The 15,685-nt window shown below is 48.9% G+C and overlaps 1 protein-coding gene across 1 annotated transcript; it reads right to left on the minus strand.

Annotated features, from left to right (window-relative positions):
• Positions 1 to 16: 16 nt before the first annotated feature.
• Positions 17 to 13,411, minus strand: NOBOX (NOBOX oogenesis homeobox). Its single transcript, XM_003318864.6, is given in 11 exon segments — positions 17 to 645; positions 1,390 to 1,694; positions 2,062 to 2,290; positions 2,509 to 2,594; positions 2,869 to 2,975; positions 3,222 to 3,424; positions 4,156 to 4,707; positions 4,979 to 5,000; positions 5,002 to 5,061; positions 7,654 to 7,778; positions 13,243 to 13,411. Coding segments are annotated over 11 exon segments (2,076 nt in total). The 5' UTR covers positions 13,328 to 13,411; the 3' UTR covers positions 17 to 343.
• Positions 13,412 to 15,685: the final 2,274 nt, after the last annotated feature.

A 15,685-nucleotide genomic window follows, 5' to 3' on the forward strand; every position in this document is an offset into this window, starting at 1 on the left:
CAGAGAAAACCGCAGGATGGACTAGTTTACTGCTTACGGTGGACACTCCAGCTCATTTGTCAAGCAAAGATAGGAAACAAACAAAAACACCTGATACAACATTCAGAAGTAACACAGGCCACCTGCTTCCTTCAGGACCCCCACACAGAGTGTGAAGAAAAGGGAAGCGCCAGCCCTCTTTCTTCCTTCTCATATCAACAAGACGAGCCTACACAGGGGAAATGTCTAATTCTCCCCTCAGTCTACAGAGTCCACACTCTTTCCCAAACCCCCAACCCCTGTCCTCTCAGCGAGCCCAATCCTATCCCACCAAGCAGCCTCTTTTCACTCTTTGACCCCCCAACTAGGGGACATGGCTATTCTTGTCATCCCCTCTGGCCTCCTCCAGTGCTGAGGGCTGATCCAGGGAAGCAGCTGGTGGTTCCTCTTTTACCTTGCTGAGTAAGGGCCCAGTCCCTGGTCTGGCCCCTTCAGGCATCCATGAGAGAGCTGACGAAGGCTGCCTGCCCAGAGCCTGGGGGCATGGAGTTGGAAATAGATCAGGAAAGTAGCCATCCCCTCCTGGGGGATGCCCCAGAGCTTGTGGGCAGAACGGACCAGGGAAGGGCAGCTCTGGCAAACAGGGGTCACTCCAGGAGGCTGTACCTGTGGGGTCGGAGGGTGTAGGAATTACCAGACAGGACGGAGAGTATCAACTATCATTAACTGTGTTCTACAACAGATCCCCCCGTGCCCCAACACACATAGACGCAGCTTAGGACCTCAGTGTAAGTCTGGGTCAAACTCTAGCCTGGGGCTCTGTCCTTAGGACCACACAGGCTCCAGCACTCAAGGTCCTGTGGTTTAGTAACATTGACACAAAGTGAACCATGGATCAGGCCAATGCTGTTTCGTACATGCAACAAGGAGACCAGGAACCACCTGATCTTTCCTCCCCTTCTGCTAGAATCTAGTTTTAATATGACAGATGTTTCTGGGATTTCAGAGGTCCAAGTGGCCCAGCAGAATATTAGCTGCCATCTACTCTAGGCCAAATATTTTCACTCCTATTGTATCTAATCCTCACCAAGTCCCTCCCTGACATAGAACTGTGAGTCCCATTTCAGAGTCCCAGAAACTGAGACTCAGGAGAGCTAGTAACTGGCTGAGCTGGACTTCAAGCCTGTTTTCCTGATGCCAAACTCCAGAGTTCTCTGCTAACTCTCACTGTGCTCTGCAGCCTCTGCAGAATTCGAGGGAGAAGAGCTTAATAGAGAGAACTAGGGGCAAACAGAAGGATTCATTCACCACCCATGACCTGCCTCAGTCTACCCTCCAGATAACTTGGCTCTTTGTCCCCTCCCACCTTCCTCAATCTCAAGGGGACCTTCTCTCCCAGCCTCAACTCACCCATATTCCCAGCAGGTGGTTGCATCAAGATCTGTCCTGAGGAGGCACCTGGGCAATAGCCCTGCGATGTGCCCCCGCTGGGGCCACAGGGAAACGTAAACAGAGAGTCTTCGGACGGTGGAAGCGTCAGTGAACTGGGCATGGAGAAGGGGAAAGTGGGGAGGTAGGGAAACTTGGGCTGAGGGGACTGGAAAAGCGGGGGCTGTGGAGCCTGGGAGAACTGGAAGGGTCCTGGCTGGTTGCTCTGTTGGTAATCCTGGGGCTCCAGCTCCTCCAAATATGAACAGGGGGGTGGCAGGGTGATGCTGCAAGGACAGAGGAACAGCTGGTGAGGTGCAGGGGTGGGGGAGCTCCCCGTTCCTACCACAGTAGCTGAGTCCCTACCTCTCACCTCCTCCTCATCTCCATGGTAAGCCCAGCCTTGCAAGGCTGCTGCAACTGCCTCTTCTCCCCACTCCTGCTCCTAGCATCTTGCCCTTGTTTCTGCTCTATTGCTGTGATCCCCCTAGGTCATTCCCCAGATCCCCTTATCCCTTTCATCCCCATCTCCTGTACTACTACTCTGTGCTCCTCTCAGTTAACCCTCTCCTCTCTGTGTCTATCTTCTCTCCATCTACACCCCCCTACCCCCGCCCAGATAACTAGAGTGACCTACCCCCGTAGGTTCCTTACCTTGTCCCCCAGGACCCACAGGGGCCATCCTTGTGGCTGCTGTCACTGCCAGCAACATCCATCAGCAGTGGCATCAGTTGGGGGGTGTGGACAGGGCCAAGGGGGAAAGGAAGATCGGCCCTTCGCACAGGTGGGGGGCTGAAGAGTGGGGGGGTCACCACCCTCTGAGCACCCTCACTGGGTTGGGTGGGGGCCAAAGTCTGGTCAGAAGTCAGCAGCATGGGGGGCTCTAGGAACAGAAGGCAAAGAGGGGCTATAACAGTAAGGAAATGGGAGGCAGGTTTGGCATTGCTGAATGGTAGACACAAGCCATGCCCAGGTCCCCCTGAATAGGCCCTCCTGGCTGAAACACTGGAGGACTCCAGTCACTCCCACCTCCATCAAACAAGGCCTGTCTTCATTATCTTTAGTTGCCATTTTCCCCCAGCTCTGAAGGTGGGAACTCACCTGGAAAGGTATCCAGAGGGGACTCCTGAGGGAAAGGGTCAGGCTTTGGCTCCATGGGCACAGCAGGTAGGATCTCAGCTGCAGAGCTGGAGACAGGAAGAATGAAGACTGTAGCTTTGGTGGTCTCTGGATTTGCACAGGTGCCTCATTGCCAGGAGAGACACCAATTCCCAAACTCTGCCTCCTACAGGGCATTGGCAACTTCCCAATCCCATGGCAGCCAAAATCCCTCTAAATCTTAGCTGGCAAACCTAGGACTCATGCCTAGCCTTCCAATGGTCTCCTTCTAGACCCTCAGGATCCCAGCTTGGACCCCACTTCTACCCACAGGGATGATACAGAAAGAGGAGGAATTCTGACCTGCATTGACTGCTGGCAGGGCCAGGGGCTGCAGGATTGTCCTTGCTTTCTTTCCCATTCAGTTTCTCCATTTTTCGCCACTTGGCCCGGCGATTCTGGAACCACACCTATGGGGGGAAAGGTGCTTGAAGAACTGGAGAAGAGGGGCAGAGACTGAGGCTTAGGTCCTGGCTGTTGCACAAGGAGCTACAGGACTTTGGAAGGTCACTCCAGCACTCTGCTTCTGAGCCCTCTGTCAGGCTGGTTTTATCAAAAGTCTCTGCAGTGCCTTCCTCTCCTAATGCTCTCAGGCTGTGGCACTCTGGAAACAGTCAGGGACACAGCCACATCTGAGGCCTCAATTCAGCTCCTACCCAGGCTACCGCTGAGCGCTCACTCTGCAATTCGAGTGTTTCAATGGTGGGCCCTCCGCCACTCCACCCTGCCACCAGTGAGCCGGCCCCCTTTACCATGATGCGCTGGGAGGTCACCCCCACCGTCTGGGCAATCTCCCGGCGTTTATCACTGTCAGGATAGTGGTCTTCTTGGAATATCTTCTCTAGCTCCTCCAGCTGATCTGAAAGAAGAAGAAACTTGTGTGAGGAGGACAAATGCCAGTGACAGGCAGGTGAAGAGAAAGAGAGATGCTCACCAAGTATCTCCAACAGATGGGGCCACTGCCCCTAACCCAACAGTTTCCCAAAGCCTTTTTCCTATTGGGCTGGGCCTTCTCGCTCTTGGGTGCTACAGCAGAGAGCAGTATGTTTACTTTTTACTCTTCTACCCTGGTCCCAACATCATTTTCTTTTTTTCTTTTTTAGACGGAGTCTCACTCTGTCGCCCAGGCTGGAGTGCAGTGGCGCAATCTCAGCTCATTGCAACCTCTGCCTCCCAGGTTCAAGCAATTCCCCTGCTTCAACCTACCAAATAGCTGGGATTACAGGCACAGGCCAGCATGTCTGGCTAATGTTTGTATTTTCAGTAGAGGCGGGGTTTCACCATGATGGCCAGGCTGGTCTCAAACTCCTGACTTCAGGTAATCCACCTGCCTCGGCCTCCCAAAGTGCTGGGATTACAGGCATGAGCCACTGTGCCTGGCTCCAGCCTCATTTTCTGATGTGATAACCCAACCTTCCCTCTGAGGGTCAGAGATAGTTGCACTACCACGGCCCAAGAGAGAATCCGGGACGAAGTGACATACAAACTAACCCCATCCCTCGGGTCTCCTGGGGGTAGATTCTTCACACAGCCCCACCTTTCCCCAGGATGACCCCAGATCTCTTCGGTTTCCTCTCTTTAGGGACTTACCTGAGCGGTATAGGGTTCGTGTCTTTTTCCTAATTTGGCAGGTCACTTCCGGGGGCCCCTGCTTGTGGTCTCTGTTTTGGTTGCTCTGCGCCAATGTACTGAGGAGATTGGCCAGGTGGCAGGGCCCCCGGCCTGACCCACAGGGCACTGGGTTGTGTGTGGCACGGGCTGAGTTAGGGGCACCCGGAGATGATGTTGGGGCCAGACCCATGGCATTAGGCTTTTTCTGCTTCCCGGGGGCTGGAGAATAGGACCTCTTTCCTATCTTCACCTCTCCCACTGGGAGGGAACAATCTTCCCCCTGAGTCTGGGGTCTGGAGCGGGCTAGAGTTCTGTCTTTGTGGGGAGCCCTGGAGCGGGGGGGCGGGCACAGTCTCCCAGCATCAGCCCCGGTGGCTTCTCCAGAGACTGCTGGCGGCTTCTTCTCTCCTGAGATGGTGCAGGAGGGTGGCAGTTCCTCACTCTGAGTGTCCTGAGCATGAGGGGCTGAGCCCCGGAGCAGTTCCTCCTCCCCGGGTCCTGCAGCCAGGGGCTTCTCTCCAGCTTTCTGGCCTGTGGGGAGCCAACATCCACTGACCTTAGCACCAGGGAGAAGGAAGAACTGGACCAAGAGGAAGTGCTGCTTCCTGCTTTGCAAACGGTTTGATCTTAAGCTTTAATTTGTCAACCTATCAAATGGGGTAATAATTCCACACTTACCTTCCTAGCTTGACTATTGTGAGGATTAAATCAGATAACCCAACTTCTTTGAAAAATGTAGACAAATTTATGCAATTCTGAGACGGCGTTAGCTCATGGTATCTCCTAATTTGGGGGTACTCACCCCTTGTGAGTTCCCTTTTTCCCAGACACCAGGGGTATGAGTTTGAGGGACTGTTCAGGTATCTCTAAGGGATCATGTTGGGGCTGGGGATGGACCAGGAAGACAAAGAGAAACAGACTGACAGAGATTCTGCTTCTCCCAAGGCGGGATGCTGTTTCTGCTGCACAACAGGCATTATTGCTTGGAGAAGGGACAAGAAAGGATTCGATTGTCTCCAGCAGCTGAGGCAAGAGCATCAAAAGAGATAACAGGGAGAACCATGGAACTCTGTCTCTGCCAACTCTCCTCAGCTCCATACATGCCCCCCCGCCCACACCCCCCACCCCACTACCATCCAGCACATCCACTTCCTCCCCCTCCCTGCAAAGCAGGATCTCACTCTCTGGTCAACCTCTCTTTCGAGTAAGGAAACTGGGACCCAGCTAGAACTAAAAACCCTACCACTCATCCCTAAAGCTTGCCTTCCTTTCTGTGAGCTGACTGATGCATTGGGAGCTTACCATGTTCCAGGCATGGCGCTAAGCACCTTTCAAAGATTAGCATAGTGCATATTTAATCTCTGCAAGAACAGCACTGCTAATATTCCCTTCTAACAGATGAAGAAATGAGGATGAGACAGCAGAGTAATATGTCCAAGATCACACAGCACCCTGAGCACGTACTCTGTGTACTTAATCACCACATGGAGTCCTTCCTGGGGCCATCAAATGATCCCCCCACTTTCACCTCCCAACTTACTCATAACTCCAAGAACCCTCAGCTCAGGGAGCTGCTTTGTCATTTCCAACTAAATTGGAACATTTGTAATGAATGCTAAGTAACGACTAAGAGCTACTGTTACTTTAATGAAAATTGCATGAGATAGGTCTTAAGGAATAACTTTTTTTTTTTTTTTTTTTTTTTTGAGATGGAGTCTCGCTCTGTCGCCCAGGCTGGAGTGCCGTGGTGCAATTCTGGCTCACTGCAACCTCGGCCCCCTGGGTTCAAGCAATTCTCGTGCCTCTGCCTCCCAAGTAGCTGGGATTACAGGTGTGTGCCACCACACCCAGCTAATTTTTGTATTTTTAGTAGAGATGGGGTTTTGCCATGTTTGCCAGGCTGGTCTCCAACTCCTGACCTCAGGTAGTCCACCAGCCTCACCCTCCCAAAGTGCTGGAATTACAGACTTGAGCCACTGCGCCTGGCCCTAGGAATGACTTTGTAACAGAGTGTCAAGGAAAAAGGTCATGGTCAAGGGTGCTGTTCCAAGTCCTTTCCTAGGACACAGGCTGGACCCGACTTGCATGAGAGGGTCTGGGCTGGTGAAGAGGGTGAGCAGGCCTCTATGGAGTGAAGGGACAAAGCTGGCTGGTGGTGTGGGGAAGCAGGGACAAATTTGTTTTACAGCATTTTAGGAGAGCTTGTACTGTAGCAAAAAGCCTGGTACCCAGCACTGTGGGTGCTCCGTAAGCACGTGTCCTATGGGAGTGATGTGCGCTAGTAAGAAGGGGACGGGTGTCAGACCTAAGACTAGAAGGGTCCTGGGGCTCCCAGGATTCTCTCCCCTGCTGGGAGACTGGAGGCGGGCAGGGGGCGCGGGGGAGCGGGGAGGGGGGTTGCAATCCCAAAGCACAGGGGGCAGTGAGGTCGGCCTCCTTCCACCCTACCCCACCCGACTCCACCCGGCCCTCGGCCTACTGAAGCTCTTAGGTCGGCTAACGCTGACCTGGTGATCACAGGCCTCCCCCTTCCCCGAACCCCCAAAGCCTGACCCCCTCGCACGACGGGGTCTCCACACTCACCCAGCGGTCCCTGGCAGGGATCCTCTGTGGGTTCCATGGCCTGGACTCCCGCCGCCGCGGCCGGCCCGTGATGCACAGGCGCGGCCTAATGAAGCCTCGCCGGGCGGGCAGGTGTGCAGCCCGCACGGGCCGGGCCGGGGGAGCCGTAGCCCGAGGCTGCGCCCCCTCACCCCCACCCCCACCCCCAGGGCGAGGCCGGCCCGGGAGGCTCGGCTGGGGCAGCTGCGAGGGCGGGGAGGACCCGGGCCTGGGCGCCGCCTGCTCCGCTCCCCCCAGCCAGGAGCCCAGGCCCAGGTGCGGGTCTCCTTCAGGCGGCCCCTCCCGTGGCGGGGCTGGAGGGCGAGGCTGGGGTGGGAGGCGGGAGCGAGGCTACCCGGTGGTCTTCGGGGGGCTGGGCCCAGCCGTGGGGCTCACCCACACCCTATGGAGGACTCAGTCCTGGATCGTGGCTAAAGCCCTTCCCCGTGGACTGTGGAAGGCGATTTCTAGAGCCACTCCTCAAAGGGGAAGCGCTGGGTTGCCCAACTCCCATGCTAGGGCCCCTCCAAGCCTCAGTATTAAGGAGCTTCAAAGTCCCCTTCCTGATTTTGTTTGTTTTGGTTTTTGAGACGGAGTCTTGCTCTGTCGCCCAGGCTGGAGTGCAGTGGGGGATCTCGGCTCACTGCAACCTCTGCCTTCTGGGTTCAAGCGATTCTCCTGCCTCAGCCTCCCGAGTAGCTGGGACTACAGGCGCCCACCACCACGCCCGGCTAATTTTTTGTATTTTTAGTAGAGACGGGGTTTCACCACGTTGGCTAGGCTGGGCTAGAACTCCTGACTTCAAGTTACCTGCCCGCCTGGGCTTCCCAAAGTGCTGGAATTACAGGCGTGAGCCACAGCGCTCGCCCCCCGTACTGATTTGAGGATCTCCAGAGCACAAAGCCTGCACCAGATGATGAAGAAGGAGCTGAAAGAGCCACAGACTCCGTAGATCCGGTACAGTCCACACACAGGAAATTCAGGTACAGCCAGGGGCGGCCCTGCCAGGGACGGTGTGGTTACTGTGTTTCCATCCATTTGGTGTTTCGATTTTATTCTCTGAGAATGGAAGGGACTTTCTTAGGGGAGATCTCACAGGGGTGCAGCCTTATGATTCCTGGTTCACGGAATGTTTCTTACTATCTTTATACAAACAAAATCAGAATTTAAAAATTCTTGCCTCTTCTGAGCGGGGAGGGGTAGAAAGTCGGAGGGCTGGTCAGATAGAAACAGGTGCTTGGAGCTGGGTGGGGAGCGGGGCGGCCTGGAACAGAATCCAGGTGTTTTGCTTTAAGGATTTAAAAGACTCTGGACACCACGTGCTTTCATGCTGAAATCAGCTGTGGGTACATTTTCCTATTCCTTTAATTGCCTTGAGGGGCTTGGCCTACACATGTGGACTTTGGAGGATTGTGAGACCTTTAGTTCTTTCTGAAACACAAAAATGTAAACTAACTTCGAATATGATCAAGACTTCAGGCATCTGCTGTTTCATTCTGATGCCTTCCATAAGGCGGATAGCTTCTGTTTTATGAGGCGTTCAGATAGATGGGGCCCAGTTTCTGTGCTAGAAATGAAGCATTCCAGGACAAGTGAGCAAGCAGTTGTGAGGCACTGACATTGCTTCCAGGATCATTTGATGGTGAAAAATCAGGACCATTTGGTGGCGACATGGTAAATGGAACCCAGGCACGTCCTTGCTCACAGAAGCTTACTGGTGGAGGGGAGATCATCAAATGATCATGTCAGGGTAGTGTGGTCAGTGGTGAGTTAGAAGTATGAAAGGCTACTATGGAGTACGGAGGAGCAGGAACCCCTTCTGGACTAGGATGGAAGCTTCTTGGAGAAGGCGACACGTGGGCTATGAGCTGTGGAGTTTACCACATCACAGTCCCACTTAAAACCTGACAGTGACCCCTGACTGCCAGGATGAATGGCAAGCTCTGACATCTGGGTCTTTCCCCTGGATCCTCAGCTCCCCTGTGTTGCCCACCTGGGTATTTCAGTGGTGGTGTGTGTATGTCTTTTTTGGCCTAATGTTTCTCAAAGAATGTTCTTAAAACCCCCTGGATCAGAATTTCTTAGGGAATTTGTTTAAAATGGGGGTTCCAATCCCCAGAAATCTTAATTGGTTGGTCTAAGGAGGTACCCAGAAACATCCATTTGAATCCCCTCAGGTAATTTTTGTGCGTTTCAGAGTTTGAGACACTTTTAGACTTTGCAAAAACTAAGTCAGTTAAAAACTATCCTGGGGATAGGAGTAGGGGCAAGGGATGGTAGGGGCCTGTGTGGGGAAAGGAAATGACCTTTTGCCCTTTACTGAGGTGTCTGCTGCAGTGAGAAGCGGGTGCAATTAATTTCTTAACAGATTATCCTGTCACATTAAACTGAAAATAAGTCTTCCTTCTCTGCCATTGTTTATGTTGTATTTCCTCTCTCTAGCTGGCTCCCCTCTGCCAGGGTGAAGGTCAGAAAGCAAAGATCCAAATTGCCCATAGGCTGTATGGCACCCTTCCACAAACTGTGAAAGATACAGGGTCTGACTCTACAATAGATTGGCATAGGGACTTAGAGAATTTAAAATATTGGCATTTTTCCAGCGGGGCACAGTGGCTCATGCCTGTAAACCCAGCATGTTGGGAGGCCAAGGTGGGCAGATCACCTGAGGTCAGGAGTTTGAGACCAGCCTGGCCAACATGGTGAAACCCTGTCTCTACTAAAAATACAAAATTTAACTGGGCGTGTTGGCACACGCCTGTAATCCCAGCTACTTGGGAGGCTGAGGCAGGAGAATTGCTGGAATCCAGGAGGTGGAGGTTGGAATAAGCCGAGATCATGCCACTGCACTCCAACCTGGGTGACAGAGTGAGACTCCGTCTCAAAAAAGAAAAAAAAAAATTGGCATTTTTCCAAACATAGAAATGAGTTTTTTTTCCCCACAAGTAATATAGTTGGATGTTTTGTTTATTTACATGAAGAATTTTATTGGCTGCAAGTGAATTTTATCTAAGATGTACATTGCATGGGAAAATATCTGGTGAGTTTTGTTGGGAAGGTGTTGTGTTTTTGATATATCCTGTTAAGTCATATCTTACATGGATCAACTTCAAGTGAAGGAGGTTTGTTATGGAAGTTAAAATACTGGCTAGAGCAAAGAGACGGCTCAATTATATAGAGGACAACAAGGTATTGTTTTAGGGGAACTTGGGGCTGTTTCTTCCTAAGTCCTGTTTGGTCGCATTTCATCTTTGTGATCAGCTGACTAGTTCATAGCCTAACTCAACTTTGTTTAGAGGACAGGGAGGTATTTTTTTTAATTTTTAATTTTTTTTTTTTTTTGGTTTCTTAGTTTTCAGAGCTAGACTTTACACCATTACCACCATGCACTTAGCAAGAGTCATTTCTTCCAAAATCTTTTCTTCCCCTCACAGATATGAGAATGCCAGAACAAAAAGAAAGGTGTCTGATACTAAAAAAAAAGTAGTTAATTTTTTTCAGTCTATGAAGAGTAAGTGAAATAAGTGTTCTTGATCCTTCTCCCTCTCTCTCTATAATGAGAAAAATAACCAGAAGAAGGCGGCTGATGGAGAACATTTTTTGAAGCAAAACCACAAGGTAATGTGTTCTTGTTCTATGGGCCACACCCCAGTGTAGGCAGCATCAGGTCATTGGAACACCTAGGACCAGAAAGGCAAGAATAAGTTGTGAAAGACAGGCAGAAATCTGCAGGGAGATCATAGTCACAGCCAGGGAGATCGTAGTCACAGCAAGGTACGGGAGGTCAGGGCCTCCGGAAAACCACCGGGAAGAGATGACCTGTCCAAAGCAGAGAGAGCGAAGGGAAGCCTGAGCCAGGCACGTGCTCAGGGACCGGCACTGCCAGAGCCCGGGCAAATGGCCAGATGATTGGATAAATACTGGGGACCGATGACAGGGAAAAAGTGAATGGTCCCAGAGACTGGGAGAGACACTGGCAACTGCCAAAGTATCTGCCCAGGGGCTTCCTTTGAAAGCCCAGAAAAGGATGGTTTCAGGTTGCCTGTGAAGGGAATTAGGAACACCTGGCTAGAGTGGAAACTGCTGGGCAGGGCGAGGACAAGTTCTGGCGTGAATTAGCGTTGTAACTTCTAATGCCCTTGCCCCAGACACTCAGGATAATCTGCGTTTAACAAGAATGGTGACTGTGTTTTAAACATTCTGCTGCTGCTGCTATTGTTTACAATTAATCGCCACTGCTGGTGTTTTGTAATTTAGAATGTACTTTCACATCCATTCTAATTCTCCTGATGTGCCTGAGTCTGGGATGCACTTTCTTCTTTCTATTCTATTCTAGTCTTCTCCAGGATTGCAATCGCTGTGCTAATTATAGCATGGCATTCAAGGACCCCTCAAAACCCGGCCCCAACCTTCACTCAGGCTTCCTCTTTGGCCACCACCACTCCCCTGCCCCGCCGCAAAGTCTCCCCCACTCCTCCAGGTTTTTGTTCCAAGCTTTTACCCTTTAGAAATGGCCATGCCTTCTCAGGGTCACTGATCAAGCTGTATATCAGCATGAAACTTTTTTTTTTTTTTTCCCCTGGCAAAGTCTTACTCATCCTCCAAAACCCAACCCAAATATTCCCTTTCTGGGGAAGCCTGGCTCAGCCTTCCACAGCCAGAATTAACTGCCCCCTCCTAGGTCCTCCCCTTGTACTGTGTTTACATGTATATTACATCACTGCATACAGGCTGAACTGATTAGCGTTTTGTGTATTCTCCACTGGATTGGGAGTTCTTAGATGGTAACATGCATTTATTCAGGCCCGGTGCTTTCTTCTTGCTTTCTAAGTATCAACTCATTGAATTCTAACAACCTACGAAGTTCTATTATATGATTATCCCCATCTTATTGAAGAAAATGTAGCATAAAGAGTTTAATACTTCTCCGAAGGTGACAGTGGCCACCTCAGATTTGAACCCAGTTAGTCTGGTTCCTGCCTGCACTCCTAAACACTAGGCTACACTGTTTATTTGATTGTATCCATCACTGTACTGGCATAGTGAATCCCACATGGGGGATGGATCATTGTTCAGTGACAAAAAGTTGACCATTGCCAGGAGTTAGGGAGCAGGGGAGGGAAGTGGCTGTGAGTTCAAAAGCGTAGTAGCAGTGATGGAACCGTTCTGAATCTTGGCTATAGCGGTGGTTCCACAAGTCTACACACAAGATAAAACTGCACAGAACTAAATACCCACCCAGTGCATGAAAACTGGTGAAATCTGAGTAAGGTCACAGACTGTATCAAAGTCAATTTCCTGGTGTGGTATTGTACTGGCGTCACAGAAGATGTAAAACGGGGAAAGGGTATATGGAATCCCTGTATTATTTCTTACAACTGCATGTGAATCTACAATTATCTCAAAAAGCAGGAAAAAAGTTGATCCTAGTGTTCTGACCACAAGTTTGGTTCTCCTGGACTTGGTTAAATATAATTCACAGAAATAATGTTTTGGTATAGTAGCATTATTAACTTTTGCTTAATAGTAACTTTAAAATATAGATTTAAATGATATCTACACCTTTAACAGGGGTGTGGGTGAGCAAGCAGAAGAATTTATATCTAATTTGTTCTAAAAGTAAAACAATAACATGTCTCATAATAGGAATGCAAATTTATTAGAAAAAAGGGTAAATATCAAACAACTGAAAAATGAAAAAGATGGTATTTCTCATCAAACAACAGTATCAGTTATTAACAATTTGGAACATTTCCTCACAGCATTTTTTCCATGATTGCTGTTTTGTATATGATTTTCATGATTGTAATTACACTCCATATATAATTTCAAGCATGTCTCCCTTAAAATGTACTATGAAAAGCACAGTTCTGTATTGTTTCAAAGTCTTCAGAATTTATTGAGTGGCAGTACTGTTATTTAACTATTTTTCAACTGTTGGAGCAATCTTTTGAACTTAAATATTATACATTTTAAAAAATTAAAAAGGCAAATTTGAAATACAGCTTGCATCTTTTTCCCTTAATGGCTTTTAAAAAATAAAAACCTCTTCCACTTGGTTATTCATCTCCCTCTATATTTTTTTAATAGTCCCAAGCCCATGAGAAGCCATGAGGCTGTTTATCTCACAGGAATAGACAGGCTGCCTGGCTGGCAAGTGGATAGCTAAGGGTAACTTTAAGAAGGGGTCCGGGATTCTAAGGTCGTAAACTTGACAGCCAGCAGGGCAGCTTTAGTGAGAGGCAAGAAATGTCCCTGAACAAGGTATTTTTTCCTCCTTTGGTATCTTGGGGCTGTACCGGTTCTGCTGGTGGCTTGATAGATTTTTCCAATGTTTGAGTCTAGGGTCACTGGCTCCCAAGAGGGGATGCTCTACCAAGAGTCCTCAGTGTATGGGAAGACAACTCTGTCTTCTGTTCAGAGTGTGGTGCTCACAATTTTGCTGTTGCTTCCAGGACACGAGCTCACCCTCCTGGGCTTCGAAGCCATCCTTGTCTCTGGTGTCCCAGGTACCCTCCAGGTCTGGTGATGTTAGTGTCAAAAGGAGAGCCATGTCATGGCCAGCAGGTTCCTCTATCCTTTTGGGGCAACACACTTTAAGCTCACTAACTTTATGGTGACAATTCTAGATCTGTAAAATTGAAGATACTAGAGCTTGTCTTTAAATATCTCCTTTGCTTGATGTCAATCGAGGGCAAGATCAGTAGTGTGGGTTAGAAGCTGGGAGCAGCTTCCTTTGCACGGAGGAGAGAATGGTGAAATATTAGGCTTGCGTTTAGTGAGGCGTAGAGATTAAACAATGATAGCAGACTAGATTGATTACCTGACAAATAATTAGGCCTGCAAAACCTGTCATTCCGTTGCTTGGAAGGAAGCAATCAAACTGGATAGGCTATGAGATCCAGCCTTTGTTTTGCAAAGGGATTCTGATCGTTTCTGTTTTACAAGCTGCATTGCTGTATGCTGCACATGTTATTAAGGTGGTGCAAGGCAGTGTAGGTTGTGAGTGGGCAACCTGGAGCTCAGTCAGGCTCTCATTCAGAGCAGTCCTAAGGAAAAGGAGAGCAGAGCAACAGAGAGGGAAAAGCCATATTTGGAACTAGAGATGTACTAGATATCACTGGATATGCATTCTTGAGTCAGGAGAACTAGTTTATGATCTGAGCTCTTAGAGATCCTGCTCCAAGGTCCAGTTCTTCAGCTTCTCTGTGATGTGGGCTCCTGAGCAAGGGAAACACATCTCTCAAACTTAACCTGATTTTCAAACTGAATTCCTGATTCCCACCCCCAAACTTGTCACTCCTCCTGTCCTCCCGATCTTTGTATCCTCCAGCCAGCTGGAATCACCCTTGATTTCTCTCTCACACACAGCGTCTATAGAAACTGCCAGATTATTCCTGTTGCCCTCTTTCTACTCCCAGCCCACTGTCACCCATTTTCCAGAGATTTGCATGTGAAAGTCTTAAAATGTAAATTAAGGCCGGGTGCCGTGGCTCACGCCGGTAATCTCAGCAATTTGGGAGGCCAAGGCAGGAGGATCACACGGTCAAGAGATGGAGACCATCCTGGCCAACATGGTGAAACCCTGTCTCCACTAAAAATACAAAAAAATTAGCTGAGCATGGTGGTGCACACCTGTTGTCTCAGCTACTCAGGAGGCTGAGGCAGGAGAATCACTTGAACCTGGGAGGCTGAGCTTGCAGTGAGCTGAGATGGCGCCGCTGCACTCTGGCTACAGAGCGAGATTCCGTCTCAAAAAAAAAAAAAAAAAAAGTAAATTAAGTCACATATGTTTTTCTCCTATTTGTAGCTTCAGTGATTTTCCAGTGTACTTACAGGAAAATTAAAACTTCTCGCTGTGGTCCTGTGTGATCCGGCTCCAGTTTACCACCCCAGCTTCATCTCAGGTGACTCTTCTGATCCTTCAAGCACTTGAAATAGATCGAATTTTCCCATTTCAAGGTGTTCACATATGCTGTTCCTGTGCTTGGCCAAACTCTTCTCTTTGTTCTTGTGACTAGTTCATAGCCAGGATTGAGTTTAAATGGTATCCCTCAATGTCAAGTCCTTCAGCCACATTATCTGCTTAACATCTGCCTCCTGATATTTTCTTTTTGTTTCCATTACAACTCCTAACACAACATGTAATTATATGTTTATTTGTTTACAATCTATCGCTTTTACTATATTTTAAGTTTCATGGGTACAGAAACTATCCCAGTTTGTTTCAACAATGTATACCTGTAGATAGGACATATCTAGCACAGTGGCTGGGCTCTAAGTGTTAACTGTTTGTTGAATGAATAAATGAACTAATAATGTGGACCTTTTAGTTGGAAGAAAGAGAAAATTATCAGATTCATGGCACAAATGGCAGTTTTGGGAAATTCACAATTTGATACATTACAGGTATTTGGTAAGCACATTAAGTTACAATGCTTCCTGAAAATATGGATTGGCCATTTTGAGAACTGAAGAATCCAGAAACTAGGGATAAAATGTGGCATTTTAATGTCCATTCTAGAGAATACAATGAGACTTGCATTACACTTTGGTAAAGTCCATAGTCACCAGAGGCCATTGCTTTTCAGAGGCTGAGAAGAAAAGCAATAGTCAGAGCTACAGCCCATTAAGGCTGTTACAGTCTTCAAAGATGGGCACAGACAACCAAAAAATGGCTTTGAAGGCAGCATATAGTTGAATCTTGCTTTTTAAAATTCAGTCTGACAATCTCTGCCTTTTGATTAGGGCATTTAGACCACATATAAAAGTTGTTGAGCCTGTAATTCCAGTACTTTGGGAGGCCAAAGTGGGTGGATCACAAGGTCAAGAGATCAAGACCATCCTGGCCAACATGGTGAAACCCCGTCTCTACTAAAAATACAAAAATTAGCTGGGCGTGGTGGTGTGA

The sequence above is a fragment of the Pan troglodytes genome, chromosome 6, assembly GCF_028858775.2.
Source record: "Pan troglodytes isolate AG18354 chromosome 6, NHGRI_mPanTro3-v2.0_pri, whole genome shotgun sequence".
In the NCBI taxonomy this organism is placed as follows: domain Eukaryota; kingdom Metazoa; phylum Chordata; class Mammalia; order Primates; family Hominidae; genus Pan; species Pan troglodytes.